Source organism: Chelmon rostratus, chromosome 2, assembly GCF_017976325.1.
Source record: "Chelmon rostratus isolate fCheRos1 chromosome 2, fCheRos1.pri, whole genome shotgun sequence".
Classification (NCBI taxonomy): Eukaryota; Metazoa; Chordata; class Actinopteri; order Chaetodontiformes; family Chaetodontidae; genus Chelmon; species Chelmon rostratus.
The window spans coordinates 3,102,161-3,123,804 of NC_055659.1; the positions used below are offsets into that span (position 1 = coordinate 3,102,161).

A 21,644-nucleotide genomic window follows, 5' to 3' on the forward strand; every position below is an offset into this window, starting at 1 on the left:
AATAAAAAATTGCATCAGTGAGGATAACACTCCTCGTCATGAACCTAGATGATGCCAAATGCCTTCAGAACATGAAAGATAATGGAATGTACTCATTGTGTACATTGTCTATGTAGTATAATCACATCCTTTAAAGGTGTGTGTGTGCAAAGGTCAAAGTTTCTTTTCAAACAACAAGAGAGAATGACCATGCATGCATAATAATGAACAATTATTATTATTATTTCAATATTTCCTCCACTGTCTTTTGAAGGAAATCTCATGAAATTCTTCTCAGCAGAGCCTCATGTTTCCTGCATGCCTGCACACAGTTCTCAATATGTTCCATCAGCACCTGTTATATCAAAGTCATTCTTAATCAGCTATCTAGCTGCTGCTGTAAATAAACATGAACTTTAACATCTTTTATTTGTTTAGCCTAACAAGCTGCACATGCTACCTACGTGGCTGCTAACGAGCCAGGCGGGTTGTGAGCTCGTTTTATTGCAGCTAGCTGGTTAATTCAGTTACCTCTGCAGGCTTTTGATTATAAAGATGTTCCTCAGAGAAAGAGACACAGCTCTGCAGATCAAAAAGAGAGACAGATGTTCTCTGCAGTTGCTCCAGGCAACAGGAGCTAGCTAGCGATGCTAGCATGGACACGTGTATGGACATGTTCTGCTTTTGGTCAGTAAAATAGGAAAATCATGTCCAGGTCAAGAATGGCTGAAGTTATGTTGAAAATGTCACCAGACCCCGAGGAGGATCGAGCTGTGACTCACTCACGTCCATGTCCTCTCATGTTTGTCACTCCCCCATCCTCCAACAGCACCTCCTCCTACCCCAGGCCTCAACTCTAAGGTCCCAGGGCAGGTCCCCGGCAAGAACCATGGCCGGGTCAACAGCAAGACCCCGGGCCCCTCAGCGCCAAAACAGAGGGGCCGCAAACCCAGGTGAGATATTCTGACTGGCATGTGAAGAGGGAGAGAGAGAGATGTATAATGAGAAGAGGGAGGAAGAACGAGAAAAAGGCTGTGCTAGAAAAACCCAAGAAGTGGACACTGATGAAGTAAGGCAGGCAAGAAAGAGCAAGGCAGCAGTAAACCTGTCATCCACAACAAATTGTGCAGTTCTTCTCTCAGCAACTCTGTAACAAAAATATCACTTAAATGCTGTATTTTGGCTTTTTTTTTTATTTATTGGGGATTCAAAAAAGACGAGAAGAAGAAGAGGACCACATGGATATTCATTGTGGTACCTTAGCAAGATGAGCTGCTAGGATGAAGCTTGGTTTTTGTAGTTTTGGACATGTGCAAGAGTGAATTGGCTCTCCAGTTTTTGGAAATTGGATCTGAGATGCTGCATGTGATGGATGAACAAACAAATAGATGAGGGCAACTCCAAGGGCCTGGGAACAGAGAACAGAACTAAAAAAAGGCTTTATGCTGCATCCTAGTCTGTTATTAAAGCCTCATGTGTCTGTCTCCCTCCAGCTAGCATATACCTTGTGTTCATATCAGATGTTTATACATTTATGACACACTTTTCTATTCACAGTGGACAGATCAGCCTCTTTGTGTTCGGCATGCACACAAATGCTTATTTTAAAGATAATCACACTAATGTATCTAACCTCCAACTAGAACTGCAACAGTTAATTGATTAATCAATTAGTTGATTGACAGAAAGTTCACTGCCAGTTATTTTTTAAAACCGATCGATGGTTGTATTTAAACTGATTCCCTGCTTCCATCTGCTCAGCACAAAGCTTATTTTGTCATAGATTATAGTAAACTGAATATCTTTGTGTTTTGCTTCTCTTTGTTTCTGCAGCAATTGCATACCAAAGCTTAACGAGGCTTAACGAGCCTTATACTTAAAAATAATACTGAAAACAAAACTCACGCCTGAACTCAACCTCCTGCTCTTCTTCACCCTCACGGGATCCATAATTTCACCAGAAACAGACACACTGCTTGTCTCCTTTTCTACAGTGTTTAGATGAGAGAGAAAAAAAGACTAGATGCCTTTGATGGGCTCTCCTCTTGTTACTCCTCTGTACCTTCCTTGTATTGTGTCTCCCCTCTGTACACCCCACATTGTTCCCTTTTCCCCCTTTTTGGTGTCTTCATCCCTTTTCTGTCTATTTCTCAACCCTCTTTAGAACATCTTTGTGCTGTTTATTAGTTTGTGAGCAAAGACAGAGATGAGCAGTGACACGTCTGCAACAACACACCAAATATATGATTGTTTCACCTGTTGCACTGCTGAGAGCAACTATTTAACAATTAGTATTAGTTCATCTTTGATGTAGTTTTTTTTGTTTAACTCCTATTAAACATATATGCCCATCAAAGGAAACCATTCAATGTACACTCACCACAGGGGCTTATACTGACTGCCTCCCAGTTTAATCTGTTTAAGTCGGTAGATTGCTGCAAATTAGATTCCGAGTGTGTCTCTGGGTTTTTGCTGTGGTCCGATATTAAAATGCTAAACGCTGCATTAAGAGAGGACACACTGAAGAATATTGATGTTAACTGAGACGAATGATCGGGATCACAGTCGTAATCATGTGCATTTCATAAAGAGACTGGTACAAACAGACACCCTGACTTCCTGAACTACATTTGTGCGAAGCTGAACGACATAAATTGTAGAGCGGTAGACGTGTTTGGATGCTGGATGGCAGGGTGTCAGAGCAGGATACCGGTTAGTTGCATATTTCTGCGTGATGCTGTAAGTGGAGTTTTAAGGTTGAAATGTGGGAGGAGGAGAGAGGGAAAGATGTTAGAGATAAAGTGTGGAAAACGTGGAGGAAGAGAGAGGAGATGAAAAGGTGCTGCAGACTGATGAGAGACAGAGAAAAGTTACTGATGAGTGTTAGAGGAAGAGAAGAATAAAACGGGATCCTCTTTCACTGCTGTGACAGAGGAGCGAGAGAGCGGTGGGTTTAGTGAGGATGAGGGAAGATGAAGAGCAACAGAGTTAATGATATGAAACGAAAGAGAGAGAGGAACACAGATACAAATGCAGAGAAGAGAGTCGAGGAGGAACTGGTGAACTGCGCTGACTCGGGGTCGTTTCCAGGTCGGACGCTTGTATCAGGTCATGTTTTGTTCAGATAGCAACAGTCACAAGAAGATTAGAAAGTCCTCATGTGGTGCAGTTTTAATTCCATCTTAATCTGTTGCTTTGTCTTTTCTCGCTGCTCACTTTGGCAGAGTTTTAGTGGAGGCAGAGAAAAGCATTAACTGGGACATGAGAACCATCTTTTCTGCCCCTCCGATCGCAGTTGCCAGAACAGTCCGAAGTCAAATGCCAGCTTCATTTCTTAAGAGAAGAATAAGACTCGGTTACACCCCAAAGTCAGTGGAAGAGAGACGTAATCAGCGATCCGTGGCTCAAGGTCCAGTGTGTAGGATTTAGGGGGATCTATTGGCATCTATTGTAAGAGCCATTGTGAAGCCTGGTTGCTGAAACCAGGCGGCTAGCTGTCACTCAAGTTATGCACAAGCCTTAATATAATTTATGTGAGTGAGTTATATAAAACTTTGCTCCTGTCCAGTTGTCATGAATGTGGAAATTAACTATAGAGACCATAACCTTTTCTGCACCAGGTTGTAAACATGTTTATTTCTGCTGTAAAGTTGGGCATTGAAATGGGGGTCTATGGGGATTGACTCGCTTTTGGAGCAAGTTTCAAGTTGCCATTCAAGGAGTTAAGTTTTTGGCACTTCCAGGTTGGCTTCACTTTTTAGCCAAGATGTTGCACCACCATGTTTCTACAGTAACCCAGAACAAACAAACTAAACACTGACTTTAGAGAGCGACGTTTGTATTTTTCTCCTTTTTCATGGCCACCACAGTTTCTCCTGCGTGCTTGAAAAGGTAGGGTGGGGTGAGGGGTTAGGCTAAATCCTACACACTGATCCTTTAATTAATGATTTCCTGGTGTTAATTTCCAAAACCTGCCATACACTGCATGTAGATAAATTCTTAAATTTTGACAGGCTGATAAATAACAACTTAAAGATAATATAAGATAAGACTTTAATTAATCCCACGCCGGGGAAATTAAGTTGTTACATGCAGCAAACAATAAAAGACAGACATTGGAGGATCAAAATAGTCCTTAAAAAAAGATGTGCAGAATAAAAAATAGAAAAACTGCTCTGTATATGTACAGGAGTATGAGAATACACACAAAAAAAGAGTATTAAAACTATGTTGCTTTCAGATAAACAGATAATAAAAACAGTATTAATACTATTGCACACACATATAAACAAAATGTGTAGCTACTTGCTGCAGTGCTGCAGAGCCTGACAGCTGTCATGGAAAAAACAATCATGCATTTTCAATTTATGCTCTCAAACTATTCATATTCACTCAAACATGGTATTAAACAGTAATGCTAACATTAGAATTTAGGTTTGAGGCATATTATAAATCGTTTATTCTAAATAATGCAAGATTGTTTAACAGGTGAAATCCACAGTATGTCCATCTATCGGATTTAATTTCCACTGCAGTTTTTTGTCTTTTCACCAAATATTTGTGTGTTGTTACGTTATGCAAAATAAACATCTGACAGAAAATATCTAAATAATTGTGTGATACTTTGCTAAAGTTAAAATGAATGACTGTATGGAACTGAAATAGCACAGTTTATTATTTATTTTATGTGATCTAATTGTTTGTGTAAGTAACGCTGTGGCGGAGCAGGGATGTGATGGGACTGCAGCTGCAGACGCAGGGTCTCCCTGAGATTTATCACTGACAGCAGTCTCATGAATGGGGTCAAACACGGGTCGAGTGCACGTTCAGCAGAGTACATCGTACAGTATGTGAGTCTCCTGTATAAAACAAAAAGAAAGCACTCGGAGAGACGCTCCTGTGATGAAGGTGCTTGTGCACTGTGTCACTTTCACTGTACTTTCCATTCAGCGGGCAGCTCAGGTACTCTGTGTTTGGGATACGCTCACACACACTCACACACATTCATAAACATTTGCAAACATACGGTTTACAGTAATAAGACTGGATGGAAACGTGGCACGTGGCTGGACAGTGTGGGGTCAGTGTTAGTGTTTATAACGTGAATCTCTGGATATTAAATGTTCATCTGCAGTTTTCTGTTGTGGTTCCACTAATATTTGCTCTTAAAGTGCAAACTGCTGCACTGTTAGCATGTCTGCCTCTCACAGCGGTGAGTTTCATATTGTTTTCCAGTTTCATTCCCTCATGGTGAATATCTGTGTGTATATGGTATGATATGTGACTCACTGGCGAGGTACGGACTGCTTATTGATTTGTGTGAAGTCGGTTTGCGTTTGTGCTTGTGGGCACCAGACGGACTCATTATGATCGCCTCAGGGAGCCACGCCTATACTGAATCTGGAGTTATGGTATGTAACTAACGTTCACACCTGTTTATTTTCAAAGAGCAGCAGCCAATGGGGAAACTCCTAACACTCGATCGACCAATGGTGTAACTTCATCACTCACTGACTCACTGGACTTTCTCATTTATGTGGCTGGCTGCAGCTTTGTTGTGGTCCGGCCGAGCATTTCTTTTTCTTTTCTGGCGTATGTTTATTTACAAAAGATGATATTGCTAATATAATATTAATATATCAAAATTCCTCTTTCTGTAAAATGAAATGTATGTAGGTGCATTTACCAAATCTGATTTGTAGTGACCAGCTAACTTCATCCCATCGCAGAAAACTGAATCATACTTCATGAGTCAGAGTAGCGTGTGGATGATGTGTTAGGTTGGACGAGTGTGTTTGAATATCAGCTTGTAAACCTTGTGGCTGGAATGTTTTTATTCCTCCGTCCTCCTCCACTTCTTTTTCAGCTCTTTACAATTGAATGTAGATATCCATCTTCAAATCCCTGCTGTCACGCCCACTTTCCAGCAATCAAATCCGATTTGCTCACTCTGAAGGATGTCACATAACCTGAGCTTAAGATGCTCCAACTTCAGAAAATCAGATTTCAGTTGATTTTGCCAAAAGTTGTTTGATTGCCGCTTCCATGGATGTGTTGTAAGCCGGGAGAGACCCTGCTTTTTCATTCAGCTCCCCTGCTCTAATTTTCTGAACCAGTTTTAATTTGCTCCAGTCTCATGGCCAGCATTCGCCAGCTGGTTCTTCTCAGCGATTGGCCAGTGGCTGTCTTTTGTCTTTACGATCAGGAAATAATAGTTGCTAGAGAGATTAGAACAAAGTGAGGGTAGAATCTTTGTGCCAGATATAACTGTCTCAACCAGGCCTTTACAAATCCTCGGGGAGCAGTAGAGTCTCCAGCCTCTGGCTCAGTGAGAAAACACTGCTGCAGGCTACTAGAGCTGTTAATTACTCATCAGAATTCCTCCCCTCCCAGAGATCCTGGCGCAGCGCCCGTGGAGAAGAAGAAGAAGGGAAAGAGGAGAAACCAGGAGCTGGCTGTCCAGGAGGGGGCGGAGAGTGACGACACTACCTCAATGTCAGCCCTCAACATGGGTGGAGAGGACAGCCAAGACCCCCTGGATAACGCGGTGAGTGGACAGAAGGATGGACAGACCGTGCACATGGCGGCCTTCATGGAATGAATGACGGGTGTAAAATGATATTCTGATGCAGATGTGTGTAGTTAAAGGTGGCGTGAGTGACATTTTAACTCTGGTGGACTTTAGTTTTACACGATTGAACAGATTATGTTGTAAGAAGTAGCAACATCCTCTTTGCAGCAGATGGAGTTTTGGAAATTGCAGTCTTTAAAATCAGAGAGACGTTTTTATAGGCTTCAAACAGAAGGCAAGTTGTTCACATCCCCAAGATATCAATGTATTGGAATTAATTTAACAGCATTTAATACTGTTATATACATCACAGCATCCACAGAAGTTGGGAAAAACATTAATGCAGGATGCAAAACGGCAACATTATGATTCCATCGCATCTGCTGCATAAACAACGTCAGACATTTTGTTTCTGAGCATTTATTTACAAAGCTCCTCTGCATGTTCAGTTTCAGCACTGTGCCTGCCAGTTCTCTGGTGTGCATGCTGCTCATGGTCCGGCACCTTTTTATAAACTCCCGACCTCACCTGTGCGCTGTCATTGGCTGGGAAGCTACACAGCGGCAGAGGGCAGGATCTGCAGATAAATACATGCGCTACTTTTAGTTATTAGCAAAATCCTGCTTAGTATACCTTAATAAAGATTATATCAAACAGCCAAACGGCAGCAAATAGTTGAATTTCCAGTAACGTTTTTTCCTTTTTTTCCTCCTATCTTTGCATTCCTCTTTTTTCTTATTTCCTACCCTCACTTCCTTCCTCTCTCACACTTTCCTTGAATTCTTTCCTCCGTATCTCCTAACTCTCTTCTGTTCCTTCTCCATCCTTATTTTCTCCTCTCTTATCTCATGTTCCTCTCTCTTTTTCTCTCTATTCATCTGATTCTCGATTCTTTAGAAGCGGCGTTCGGGACGTCAGGTCAAGAGGAGGAAGTATAACGAGGATTTGGACTTTAAGGTGGTAGATGATGATGGAGAGACCATCGCGGTTCTTGGAGCCGGTCGTATCTCAGCGCTCAACGCCACCGCGCTGGCATGGCAGGCTGAGGTAAGGCCGGACATGGACTACCTCTGATTCTTTTCTCCTCTGTTCCTTTTGTCTCTTCTTAGTTCAGTTTATTTTCTTGTGGCATGCTGCCTCATCTTCATTTTAAAATGCAGAGATAACATAATGATGTAATAATGATACCCAGGTATTGAATAGTCTGTCTGTCAAATCTTCACCAAAACGTTCATATAAATAAGGATAAAGTGTAAAACTACAGCATAGCAGAATAAAAAGGAGGTAAAAATAATTATATAGGATGCATAAAATCAAGTTAAATACAACATTTTAAATATAATAAAAATATATATTGTTAAATAATAACAATGTTACAAATATATTAATAAACTTTATTTGAATGGCACCTTTCACACAATTCACCAGTTACATGCACCAAGTGCTTCACATAAAAAGGAAAATGAATGTGAAATAAAGGTGGAGAATAAAATCCAAACTTCATGAAGGTTATAATGAACGTTTTTTTTTTAACTGGTCTAAAGGGGTTTTGTTTGAATTTTTTTGGTTATTTTGGAGGCTGTGGTCGTTGATACAAACATGCGCGAATGGTCATCATTTAATCATTATTGGCGAGATTTAGTGTGATCCACATTTGAAATGGCGTGAGGACCTTCTGCGAATGCTTTGCTTTGATTGAAGTCTTTATCACTTTGCTGCTGTACCAACACAAACTGTGAGAACTGTCCTTCATCCTTCTTCATTCTGTCCCTCAGGAGCCACCTGAGGACGAGGCCAACATCATTGAGAAAATTCTGTCTGTCAGAATAGCGAAGAAAGAGGTGAGGACTGAAGAACACACACAATTTCATGAATGAATTAAATATTTCTGGCGGATTATAAGTGTATTATGTTGTTTGTTTCCCCCTCATTCTGAAATCTACTCTCCTGCTGCTCTCCATGTATCTGTTTGTCCTTCTCTTCATCTCTCTCTTCCTCCCTAGACTTCATCATCAGAGGACCAAGCGGAGGAAACTGAGGAGTTTTATGTCAAGTACAGAAATTTGTGAGTCGCTCTTTGTTGCTTATGCACAGCTCGTACGCTGGCATTTTATCTGTCAGACATTTAGCTGTTGTCGTTGCATCGTCTGGTGATCCACCTGCTCAGACCAGGCGAACCAGGCCGGGGGTGTTTTATCCACCACAATTACATAGTGCACACAAGCAAGCAGAGTATTAGAGCTAACTGCCAGTGAAATGCAATCCAGTACAAGACCACCATTACCTCCAGAATCCAGAAATGACCTGAGTTGGATCAGGACAGTATCTGACGAATCAGGTTTACATGGATAGCGGATCAGACTCTGTATGCGTAATATTAAAGGACTCTGATCAAGATTGTGGCCTAAAAAAAAAAAAAACTTGATCGGGTGATCAAGGCCTCTGCTACGCCAGTGGAGCTGCTTAGAGGCCGACGTATCAGGCTGTGGTTGTTCTGGGCAGCTTCCAGGTGTGAATGTGTGTGTGCAGGGTGTGAACGGTCAGGGCTGTTAGGGCGGGGCACAGATACAGCTGCTCTATGGACCACCACTTTGTTACAGACTGAAATATCTCAACAGCTGATTGATGGATTGGCATGAATCTTTGTACGGACACTTATGGTACCCAGAGGATGAACTCCTCTGATTTTGGTGATCCCCTGACCTTTCCCTTTAGCGCCACCAGCAGGCTGATATTTGTGCTTCAAAGTGAAATGTCTTGACAACTGTTGGATGGATTACCATGTAACAGACCTTTGTCAAGAGTCCTGCATGTCTTTGGACTCCTGAAGGAAACCCATGTGATCACAGGGCGAGTTACTTAGCAATCAGGGAGGGGAAACCTGCTTATATGGAGTGTGTTCACCATGAGGCGGCAAATATGATGTTGAATCTCAAGGAGGGAAACCACATCCACTCAAACTAGTGCTGTGCCTGTAGGGTTTTGAAGCGTACCCTGAGACAGCATGTGAACTCCATCCAGAAAAGACAAAGGCTGAGACCCAAGGGGCTGCTTCTTTAGGCTAATCACAGACCAAGCGTGATCAGAGGAAGGTCCTAAAAACCACCTCTGGTGGATCTGCAACACGCCCTGGGTGCCACCCTGCACACGTGCAGCCTCGTGATTGATGGGAAATATTTAAGCAGCGCCTTTGAATGTGTTTGAGCTGCTTAGTTAATAGTTTTTATGACATTGATTTCTGTTGAGGGAGAGCAGAGTTTTTCATCCACTCACCGAGACTCGGCTCTTCCAGCCAGTCTGAGGATCTCTGGAGACCTTTGTGTTTGTTCCAGCACTTTGTCTCTTTAAGAAAGGCCCTACACAGATACTGTCATTATTATGATCGTAATTTATTCTCTGGGGTGATGAATAAAACATAGTTTGCTTGAGTTGAATCAGACAGTGAATGCTTTACTTTTCCATGACTTTATTTAGAATAATGTATTCACAAATTATGAAGTTACAGAAAAGTGCCCAAAGTATAATATTGGGAGTGTAAAAATCACCATTATACATAATGCATTATCAAATGCATAAGTAGCTGCATTGGAAGTTCGGTAACTGCATTGTGCACCTATTTTACACTGAACACTGCAGTGACATTTATATTTTATATAGACATTATAGACTGTAGCCATGGTAACTTTATTTGTTCAGCTTTCTTTCTCATCGACTAATAATAATTCTTTGTCAGTACGTACATCACAGAGTGAGACGCTCTTATTCTTCTCTGATCTGAGTCATGTATGGTGCATGAAAGTAAAGATCACCGGCTGAACTGCACGTTGTTGTTTAGAAACTGCATTTCTGTCTGTTCTGTGGCTCGTTAGATTCCCGTCAGTTGCTTTTGTGTCGTCAGTGCATTGCCTTTTCATGCACGGTTGTATTTTGATCCACTGAACGCCACCTCGGGCTGAAGACGGTTGCCTCTTTTTAACTTAATTTGAAATCATTTTAATGACCTGATTATTAAACTAGCAGCACTTAGGATGAATAATGGCCAACAGGCAAACAGAATATGTATGCTCCACAAAGTGAAAGCTGTGTTGATTCTTTGTTTTATTTTAGTTCCTACCTACACTGCAAGTGGGCCACTCTGGAAGAGCTGGAGAAAGATCCCAGAATCCACCAGAAGATTAAACGCTTCAGGACCAAACAGGCCCAGATGAAACACCTGTTCACCGAGGTAGCATCGTCTGCTCTTCACTGTCCTTATCTGCTGTTCTGGTCTGAATCGTCTTCTCCTTTTAAGTCATGCTGGACATATTTTCATTTAATAATCTAGTAAAACTATTATTGAAGCCATTTTGTCCATCGCAAAGTGATTAGGATAATGTAATGTGATTACTTCAGGTGTATGATGAATGGACTGCACCGATGATAATTCACAGCACATTCGTTCAGAATTGCTGCGAGGTGTTCAAAGTGCCATAAAGGTCAACGGGTTAACGGGAACGTTCGGTAACCAAGGCAACGCCTTGACGCAGAAGACCAATTTGGTCTTTACTGCGTCATTTTAACTTCATAGTGGTGTACCTGGTCAGGCTTCTTTGTTGGCCTCTATCAAAGCTTTTCAGAACAAATGTTAAGAGGTAAAGGACGGTAGAAAAGGAGCACTTTTCTGCAGAGTTTATGGAAGATGTGGCTCCAATATTGAGAAATGTCAAGTTCAATTTATTTATATAGGTCAGCGTTTCCCACAGAATGACAGTGGAAGGTTACGTTACCCTGTTCTACTTATTCTCCACCTTATTTTAGTGTTTACTTACAAGCCCGTCACTTCTTCATCTCCAGTTCTTCTAATTTTACAGCTTTTTGCTTATTTTACATTCTTTGCACAGACTATTCCTTTATCAAAGTCTCTGTCTTTGTCCCTGTTTTCAGCCCGATGAGGACTTATTTAACCCAGACTATGTAGAGGTGGACAGAGTGCTGGAGGTGGCTGTTACCACGGACACTGAGACTGGAGAGGTACATCAGCACAGACGCTCTCACAGCTGCGTTTGTCTGCTTTGAAAGCAGTTATTACTGAAGGTCCTCAGTGTGTTGGTACACTCTTAGTCTTTTGACACACACACACACACACTATGTTTTTCTGCATGATGTTGTAGGAGGTGACCCATTACCTCGTTAAGTGGTGCAGTCTGTCATACGAGGAGGCGACGTGGGAGCTGCAGGAGGACCTGGACCCAGAGAAGATCAAAGAGTTTGAGGAGATCCAGAAACTGCCGGCAGACCTCAGGCACATGGTGAGTGGACGTAAAAAGTAAAAAGTAAAAGTGAGGGGAGAAAAACGGTGCAGCTTGATTCAGTTTTTGAAAAATCTTGTTCACTCTTGTGAAAAATCAGAAGGAACTGTAAAACTGTTGTGGCACATTAAAACCCTTGTTTTTAATAGCACTGTATGAATATAGCTGGGAGTATTATAGACCAACAGAAGTAAGAAATAATCTGAATTTCGCTTCACTTAATTATCGTCATCAGTGTGACGTCTTGTTCATGTTGGCTCATTTCTGTTTGGGAGACGGGTTGTTTTGCTCTGACTGGTTCCCAGTGGTTCCCAGTGACTGACAGAATCATCCCGTCTGTGTCGCTGTCAGTTAGCGCAGAAGCTGCTGCACTGTTTGCTTGGAGCAGTTAAGCTAACGTTTACCATGTAAATTGACGAAATGTGCTGATTTATTTATTTCATCAAGTTGACTTGTAGAACTGTGTGTGTTTTGTCCACACTTCTTGCCATGTTTGTGGCAGTTTTCCTGGCTCTGGTGCAAGTTGGATGACGCCTTTACTCTCAATAGGCTCCTAAGCTCTGATTGGCTCGGTTGTTTTTTTTCCAGCCAGGGAAAAGCGCACACCAGCAGACCTTCAGTACATGATAGGATACTGGGAGATGTGGGCGGTGATTCAGACGTCTGGAACCAGACTATCTTAGATAAATAGTGTGCAAAAACATTTATGTTGTGAGTTTAGGTTGGTGGGCAGATGAAAGAAAAAGGGAAACTGCACAACACCAACAACAACATTGCGCCTTCATATTTCATCTCCAACCCTCCCTGCAGAACAGACAACCTTCTCTGCCCACATCTCTACAACCGCTTTGCCTCAAATTCGCCATCTTGGCCTTGTTTTGTTTTCTCAGTGCTAATGAGTGCAAACACCACCAGTGCTGTGAGGTTTTCTTTCTTCTCGCGCTGCAGTTCTGCACCGTCGGGTCAGCTGTTGTGTTTGTTTTTGGAGGTGACATTGAGGGTTTGAAAATCCTCCCAATCAAATCCATGTAAAACGTCTTCGTTCTGAGAGCCACAGTCCTCTCCAGAGCTGTGCTTCCCTGCTCAGTGTGAGCACAACAGAGAGGTTTGTGACAGAGATGTATTTTGTGCAAGTCATCAGTATCCCGACCAGGCTGACGGTACATTTACTTTGCTGGATGTTGAACACAAAATTGCTACTTAAATATCACCAATTTTCTCGTCTCTCTCCACTCCTGGGAGATAAGACCTTCGCAAATTATTCTAGCTTTTTGGCCATTATTCATTTCAAAACTAGTATCCTCACTTATTACACCCCGGCAGCAACAACTACTTATTTTATTATTTGTCTATTCAGCAAATCAGAGTCCTCCCTCACCTTAAAAACTGGGACAACTCATTTATCTCCTTTCTGATTTATCAGGGGAACCAAATAGTTTTTATATACTCTCAGTTCCTTTGTTGGATAGACTGTGTGCAGTGTGAATGATTACATTCACAAAAAGAAAACTTCTCTCTACTTCTACAAAGGGGTTGTTCCTAATCATAGTTTTATAATCATCCAACAGAAACCTGATAGATGGTAGCAAGAGTTGGCAACAACATTTTGTTCGGTTATTACAGAAATTGAAATGGTAAGTTGACTGTGTGTGTGTGTGTGTGTGTGTGTGTGTGTGTGTGTGTGTGTGTGTGTGTGTGTGTGTGTGTGTGTGTGTGTGTGTGTGTGTGTGTGTTTTTGCAGGAGCGTCCTCCTCCAGACAAATGGCAGAAGTTGGAGCACTCCAGAGATTACCGGAATGGAAACCAGCTCAGAGAATACCAGTTAGAGGGGATGAACTGGTTACTGTTCAACTGGTACAACAGGTGAATGTTGTACACAAATACACTGGAACCAGTCAAAGCCATTTCATTGGCTGAGGTTTAAACTGTGTAAAACGTAAAAACACAGTTGCATTTATTCATTGACCAAAATTATGATGTTAAACCAAACCTAAAGTGAAAATGTGGTGTTAAATGAAAGAACACAGTGTAAACTAACACTGACAATCAAATCCGTCCCTCTGACCACAAATAGACTGATATTAATATTAAAAACAACCATAATCATCATGAGAACTACAACTAAATGAAAGCACTTCGCTGGGAAGAACTTAACTGACTTTACTGATGAACTTTGCTGCAGCAACATGATCTTTACTGCAGCTACATGATCTTTACTGCAGCTACATGAACTTTACTGCAGCTACATGAACTTTACTGCAGCTACGTGAACTTTACTGCGGCTACATGATCTTTACTGCAGCTACGTGAACTTTACTGCAGCTACATGATCTTTACTGCAGCTACGTGAACTTTACTGCGGCTACATGATCTTTACTGCAGCTACATGAACTTTACTGCGGCTACATGATCTTTACTGCATAGACGTGATCTTTACTGCAGCTACATGAACGTTACTGCAGCAACATTAACTTTACTGCAGCTACGTGAACTCTCACAGCAGTTTTAACACTTTACTTGGGTCAGACAGTAACATTTTATTAACAACAGTTGACATTACTGCCTGCTATGTTTCATATTTTAAGCTGAACAACAACGGTCTGATAGTAACACATGTAAAAGAAAATAAAGTGTGAGTCAAACTCCCCCTTATCATGTCTGAAATACCTCGAAACACTTGACTTCCTTAAAGAGGCTGATGATATTGTTTAAAGTAAATACAGTCGATGCATAGCTTCTGTCAGATCCCTGTAGTAAAGGAAACAACACTCACGTGTCCATGTGTACATTGGTTGGTTTGACCCCCTGTCTTCCTTCCTGAAACGATTTCAATGTAAGTGATAGGAGACAAAATATTCAGCTAAAGCTAAGATGAGGCTTCAGCAGTCTGAGGTAGTTAAATCAGGTCAGTATCATCCAAATTTAGTAATTATGTAATAATTATACATGTCTGTGTCGTTATCAGTCAACACAGAAGCAGCAGCACTGCGTGCTGGGAGCAGTTATGCTAATATTTGCCATGTAAATTGAAGATACGTGTTGATTTATGACTGGACTTTTAGCTAGCTGTTTAATTTTATCTGTCAGGATATTATGTTAAGCCAGGAGAAAACATGCCATCATTAACATACTGAAAAAAATGGAAACTTTATTTATCTGTGAATCTTTTGTATTCCCCTCAAGCTTCAGTATATCTGTGTCTGAGTGTTGACATAAACTCATGAACATGTCATAGAAAATCTCTGTGTGACATGGTTGGACAGCATATCTGCAGAAAACATGTCAGAATTCCACTTTGCTATATATTTTGTGACAGATTCGACCATAAAGTAGCATTTTAATAAGGAGCAACTACATTTATGCCTCAAGAAACAGAGTTAATGCAAATATCACCAATGTGTTATGAGAGAGCTGGTATGTTTACACAAATAATGCATTAACTATCTTAATTAATGTACTAATTAGCATAAATGGGATGTATTTGCTATATTTTAGGGTTATGCTCTTGCCCTCTCACCGTCGTTCTTCTTCTATCTAGAAAAAACTGCATACTTGCAGATGAGATGGGTTTGGGAAAGACCATCCAGTCCATCACCTTTCTGTATGAGATCTTCAACATGGGGATCCGCGGTCCCTTCCTCATCATCGCCCCCCTGTCCACCATCACCAACTGGGAGAGGGAGTTTCGCACGTGGACGCACATGAACGTCATCGTGTATCACGGCTCGCAGATCAGCCGGCAGATGATCCTGCAGTACGAGATGTTTTACAGAGACCCACAGGTAATGTCAGACTGATGTCATCACTGCCTGATCAGGTGTGCATGGCTTTCTTTTATTTCTGTCCAGGCAAGTGCCCGACTCTGCTAATCGATTCAATGTTGATGTCATTTATTTTACATTTTAAAATGTGAGGATTGTTGTTTTTCTCTTTTATCTCACTGCAAACGGAATATATTTGGCTTGTGGGTTGTTGGCAGGACAAACATACAATATGAAGACATCATCTTTGGCTCTGACAGATAAATTAATGATGAAAATAATTGTTATTTTCATCTCAGGCTGAGTTCGGTGAAGCCGCATTCATGCAAACCCGCCTTGTCTGTTTCTGCTTTAACGAGTAATTATTGGAGAGTTTGGAAATCCTTGTTGGTTCCCTCTGAGGGAACAGGCACAAACTCTTCTCATTCAGTGTTCAGTTCATCAAGGGAGAAATAAGAGTGATGTCTGTGGTAGAGCGTGTTTGCTCAGAGTCGAGTTCACGGCAGAGTTGAAATGTTTTGTGGCTGTGCTGCATGTTTACTTTGTTGCCTTCTGATTACTGATTAGTCAAACCCTTGGAGAGAGAGCATGAAGGTCTGCTGTCTCCGCAGTCTGCAGAGTGCAGGGAGGATGTTGGAGTTGTAGGTGGATAACAGGAAGGTCACAGACAGAAGATCCTGATTGTATAGAAAGTTGGGACGCTGTTTAAACAGAGATAAAAGCAGAGTGCGATCATTTTCATATGAATTGTGTTTAAAACAGTTTTCTGAAGTCCATGTATTAATCTCTTTATCCATCTCTTTGTTCACCGAGTGTTGAACCTCGCTCCATCCTCGCTGGACCACTGAGCCTGTCAATCATGATACTATCACCTGTTACCAATCAACCTGTTTACCTGTGGAATGATCCAAACAGGTGTTTTTGGAGCGTTCCACATCTTTCCCAGACTGCATCAGATTCAGAATAAGGAGATATTTACAAAAATCAATGAAGCTGATGAGCTCAAACAATAAATATGTTGACTTTTCACTGTTTTCTGTTGAGTTTGTGTCTAAAATGATTAGCAAATTATCACATTCTGTTTTATTTATGTTTTTACTCAGTGTCCCAGCAGTTTTGGAACCAGGGTTGTAGGAAAAGGAAGGGAATTAAACCTTGCTGCACAGTTACTGTTTCAATAAGCTCCTGATATTTAATGTTGAGGTTTTGAACCTTAAAATGTTCACTTTGACTCCATAAAACACTGCACAAACACCTCATGTTTAGCTAATGTTTGTGTTATTATGATGCATTTCTTGGTATTTTCGTGGCTATCTTTTTTGAGTTGGTTAGTTAGATACTGTGTCACCCAGTTGCCTTTTACCCTGCTGTCAGTCAAAATGCCTGTGATGTTTAAATACTCAGGTAATGGTAACGGAGGTGCTGCTGCAGATCTTCTTCAGTCTTCTGATTTCTGGACATTTGTGAAACCAAATGAATGTAATTTCAATCCAAAATCACCAAATCTTCCTCTTGATCTCTAATATTGTCACACTGGTGCTGCTTCCTCTGCAGCACACTTCACAACAGTGGAGCAATTTAAGTACTTGTTCATCTTTAATTCTTTCAAGGTTACACATGCAGTGAAGGAGCTTACTGCTGGAGATTCATTTAATTATATGGTGAATGTTTAGGTTGTTCGTTTTAATCAGCGTGTTTGCAAGTTATTCAGTTCACTGTTTCATCTTGGTTTCCTGGTTGGAGAGTGCTGTGCACCTTGTGATCATTAGCTGTGTTTTTTCTCTATGATGTGAAGATGATTCTTCAGATTTAAGGTCATCCTCCGCATCTCTCTCTCTCATGCTCCTCATGTGTCCGTCCTCCATCCGAGAGACTTTTGCAGTGTGTTTAATCCTGTGGATGTGACACACGTCCGTAGGACATTCGTCATTTCTCTCTCTCGTTCTCATTGACCTCATTTTCCCTTGACCTCGCTCTCCCTGCAGGGCGGCTCCATGTCTGCCATGAAGTGATCAGAGTCTTGTGCAACATTTCAGCCATGTGGTTATTCAGAATGACCCGCTCCTCCTCTTTCATTTAGTCTGGTATAAATATTCACAACATAACAGGGCTCTTACTGCTGCATGAGCTGTCTCAGATGAATGCAGAGTTACCATTACGTTACTGTATGCAGCTAATGGTTTTGAATGTGGCCTTCTGTAGATATCCAAGGGGAGTGAGTATTCATTTTGGTCACGCCTGATAAATTCATCAGTTCAGCATTTTGGAGGCATTTAGTGCTTTTATTGGAAGGTTAAATGTGAAGGGAGGCTGCAAAGAATGCAAGAGTGAGACGTGACATGTAATGAAGAGCCTCTGTCCCTGAACCCCCTGAAATCATCTTTTAGTTTGAAGTTCCTCTTCAGGCTTTGATCAAACCCCTGAAAACTCATCTCTGCTCATCAGAATTACACATTCAGAAGCTCTTTCCACGAATGAAATCCCTTCATGCCTTTTATTGGCTTAGATGTAACTCTACACCTTTGCCTTCATGTAGAATATGCACAATCCACACGTCTACCTCCACCCGTCTCGCCTGCAGCTTCGACTCTGCTCATCAAACATCAGCATCTTCACCATCTGACAGACTGTTCTGAGTAACGTTTGCGTTTTCCCGTCTTCACCCCCAAGCCGTTATAAAATGCCCTGTCAGCATTAGACATGCATCATCATGTCGCAGGCTAACGCTGGCTAGCATCAGATCTGTTTGGACACAGTGATCTCGAACACGAGAAAAATAAACTCACCACCATGTTGGCTCATACTCGCTGTGTGCACATGATTAATGGATGTAACAGCGTCGGACTATATGTTCTGTGCTGTAGAAAAAGGCTACTGCAGGCTACAGTTTGGCTGAACATGTCTCTACTGGTGTTCCGAAGAGTGAAATGTAGCTTGTCCTCTGATGCCTTACCCACACAAGTTGACGGGATTGGCTCCTTAGGTCTGTCTGAATCTGTGTTTTTGAGACTGCCGTTGGTCCACTGCAGGTCCAAGGTGGAAATGCTCAGCCATGGTGTTAACTGCTTATTTCTCCGCTGAGCATAAAAAAACACCATATGGACACGAAAACTGGGTTAAAAACATGCTTTTCATTTGACGGGGTCTTTAAATGTACCATTCTTGCCCGCTGTCTTGCCGCAGGGTAACACTATCCCAGGTGTGCTGAAGTTTCACGGTGTGATCACCACCTTCGAGATGATCATGGCCGACTGCCCGGAGCTGAAGAAGCTCCACTGGCGCTGTGTGGTGATCGACGAAGCCCACCGACTGAAAAACAGGAACTGCAAGCTGCTGGAGGGACTCAAACTCATGAACCTGGTCAGCCTGTGTGTGTGTGTGTATGTTAAAGCCAGCAGTGTGCGTAGTCTTACTTACCCTCTTATACTCGCCCGCCTTTCATACTTTATTGGTACATTTGTCTCTTTTAATTCATTCACCTCTCTTTAATCTCGCTCCTCCCGTCGTAGGAAGGATTGTTTTAATGAACCCCACCGAGTCATTGCTCAGTTCAGTCTGAATAAATGTTATTACGAGCAGCAGGTTCTGTGATGATTCATGTTTTTAAAATATGTTTCTAACAGGAACACAAGGTTCTGCTGACGGGAACGCCTCTGCAGAACTCAGTGGAGGAGTTGTTCAGCCTGTTGAATTTCCTGGAGCCGCTGCAGTTTCCTTCAGAAAGCACCTTCCTGGAAGAATTTGGAGACCTGAAAACAGATGAACAGGTGTGTTGAGTGTTTCCATGTAGACGCTACATCCAGTACATGGTAGACTGAAGCCAGTCTGTATCTGTGTGGGGTGACTTTTGCTGTGAAAAGCAGCTACAGGAAGTAGCTGTGTTTGTTTTAAATGCATCCCAACAGCTGTTCTATCACACTCGCCCTCCTCCTTCAATGTGCTGTGTTGTTTGGGATCAGCTGTGTTTTGTTTTCTCTCGTTTTTTTTTCCCCTCTTGCAAAATAAAATCGTATTTGAGTTAGAAAAACACTCCATGTGGACATAGAGAGCAGAGAAGATGCTCGACTCTGACTCTCAGACAACAATAAAATACATGTGCAACATTCACATTCACGCCTCCTCCTGTCTTCTCTCCAACAGGTGAAGAAGCTTCAGGCCATTTTGAAGCCCATGATGTTGAGGAGACTGAAGGACGACGTAGAAAAAAACCTGGCGCCTAAAGAAGAGACCATCATAGAGGTGTGTGTGTGTGTTTTTGTATATTTGTACAGCTTCTATGTTTAAATAACACAAAGTTGTTTCCAGGAAAGATCTTTCTACGCCACTTCCTTCTGTTTTGGCTGAATAATTTATGTAAAATCATAGCCAAAGATATGCTATATCATATTATTCACAATAATGCCAGTATAATTTAAATATGATAAAAAAGAAATCCATATTGTGACAGCATGGCAGTATTCTGACTTGTTGATGTAATGACGTCATACCGTTACGGACAGCAACAACAAACATGGCTGAAAGTGAAAGTCACATTGCTGCAGGCTCCAGGGTGGAGGAGCGGCTACAGATCAGATGCACAACAAACCACAGTAAGATGTAAGAAGAATACTGTCACAATAAAAGAGGCAATACAACAAATTATACACCACCTCAGCATAGTGTCGCTGAATCTCTGGCAAGTTTTAAAGCTGAGAATCTTTGATTTTGTCATATCTGACAAGTAAATTATCAATGAAATTGCAAATTGATTAAAAAAATTATTCCAGTGAGCTCAGCGTTTGTCACTGTTGCCTCAGGACCAGAGGATCCAAAGTTCACATCTAGGTGGGCTGCGGCCCTTCTGCGCTCAATGTTCGCTGTGTTTGTTTCCTGAAGGTGCTGCAGTTTCCTTTCAAAGTCCAAACAGATGCAGCTTCTGTGATTTAGACACTCCTGCCCATAGGTGTGACCTTGTCTGTGTGTGTGTGTGTGTGAAATGAAACCAAGCTCTGACTTTCGTCCTCCTGGTGGGGTTCCTGCAGGTGGAGCTGACCAACATTCAGAAGAAATACTACCGAGCCATCTTAGAGAAGAACTTCTCCTTCCTGTCCAAAGGAGCAAACCAGCACAACATGCCCAACCTCATTAACACCATGATGGAGCTCCGCAAGTGCTGCAACCACCCCTACCTTATCACAGGTGAGAGCACACACACACACACAGAATCTGTCTCTCACACTTCAACAGTGAGCGATTTTGTTCACCTCTGGCTATAAGTGCACCTCTTTAATGACACAGGTGTGTGTTCAACAGCAGGCAGTAAAAAGAGAACAAAGTTATATTGAATTATACTCGTCTCCACTTAAAGTCTCACTTTTCTCTTCTTGTCTTTCAGGAGCGGAGGAGAAGATTCTGGAAAGCTTCAAGAAGAGCCACAGTCCGGACGCTCTGGACTTCCAGCTGCAGGCCATGATCCAGGCAGCCGGTAAACTGGTGCTGATCGACAAGCTGCTGCCCAAACTGCTGGCCGGGGGACACAAAGTCCTCGTCTTCTCCCAGATGGTCCGCTGCCTGGACATCCTGGAGGACTACCTCATACAGAGACGGTGAGCAGGGAGAGCAGGTTTGGAAAAGTGTGAATAAAGGAAGGGAGTAATAATGAAGGAAGTGTGGAAGGAGGGAGAGGAAGACAGAAGAGGAGTGACGAAGATGGGGATTCATGATGTGATGCAACATTAGGCAGAAAGGAGAGGAACAGAAAGGTTCGACATTAATTTGTAGAAATCAATGCATTTGTACGTGTTTTCTCCAGCTACACGTACGAGCGCATTGACGGTCGTGTGCGAGGGAACCTGCGGCAGGCGGCCATCGACAGGTTCTGCAAGCCCGACTCGGACCGCTTCGTTTTCCTGCTGTGCACCAGAGCCGGTGGGCTGGGGATCAACCTGACGGCGGCAGACACCTGCATCATCTTCGACTCGGACTGGAACCCCCAGAACGACCTGCAGGTGGGCAGACAGCCGTGCCAGCTTCCGCACGGGTGGATGATGTTAACTTTATCAGTCG

The 21,644-nt window shown here is 42.2% G+C and overlaps 1 protein-coding gene across 1 annotated transcript in view; it reads left to right on the forward strand.

Annotated features, from left to right (window-relative positions):
* The window catches only part of chd6 (chromodomain helicase DNA binding protein 6), an 88,134-nt gene that overhangs the window by 40,828 nt on the left and 25,662 nt on the right, over positions 1 to 21,644 (forward strand). The window contains exons 4-19 of the mRNA XM_041948722.1: positions 809 to 932; positions 6,373 to 6,526; positions 7,448 to 7,597; positions 8,326 to 8,391; positions 8,554 to 8,615; positions 10,658 to 10,775; positions 11,474 to 11,560; positions 11,701 to 11,838; positions 13,580 to 13,701; positions 15,377 to 15,620; positions 18,783 to 18,959; positions 19,223 to 19,366; positions 19,740 to 19,838; positions 20,621 to 20,777; positions 20,974 to 21,184; positions 21,391 to 21,586. Coding sequence (XP_041804656.1) covers positions 809 to 932; positions 6,373 to 6,526; positions 7,448 to 7,597; positions 8,326 to 8,391; positions 8,554 to 8,615; positions 10,658 to 10,775; positions 11,474 to 11,560; positions 11,701 to 11,838; positions 13,580 to 13,701; positions 15,377 to 15,620; positions 18,783 to 18,959; positions 19,223 to 19,366; positions 19,740 to 19,838; positions 20,621 to 20,777; positions 20,974 to 21,184; positions 21,391 to 21,586 — 2,249 coding nt within the window. The remainder of the gene's footprint in view (positions 1 to 808; positions 933 to 6,372; positions 6,527 to 7,447; positions 7,598 to 8,325; positions 8,392 to 8,553; positions 8,616 to 10,657; positions 10,776 to 11,473; positions 11,561 to 11,700; positions 11,839 to 13,579; positions 13,702 to 15,376; positions 15,621 to 18,782; positions 18,960 to 19,222; positions 19,367 to 19,739; positions 19,839 to 20,620; positions 20,778 to 20,973; positions 21,185 to 21,390; positions 21,587 to 21,644) is intronic.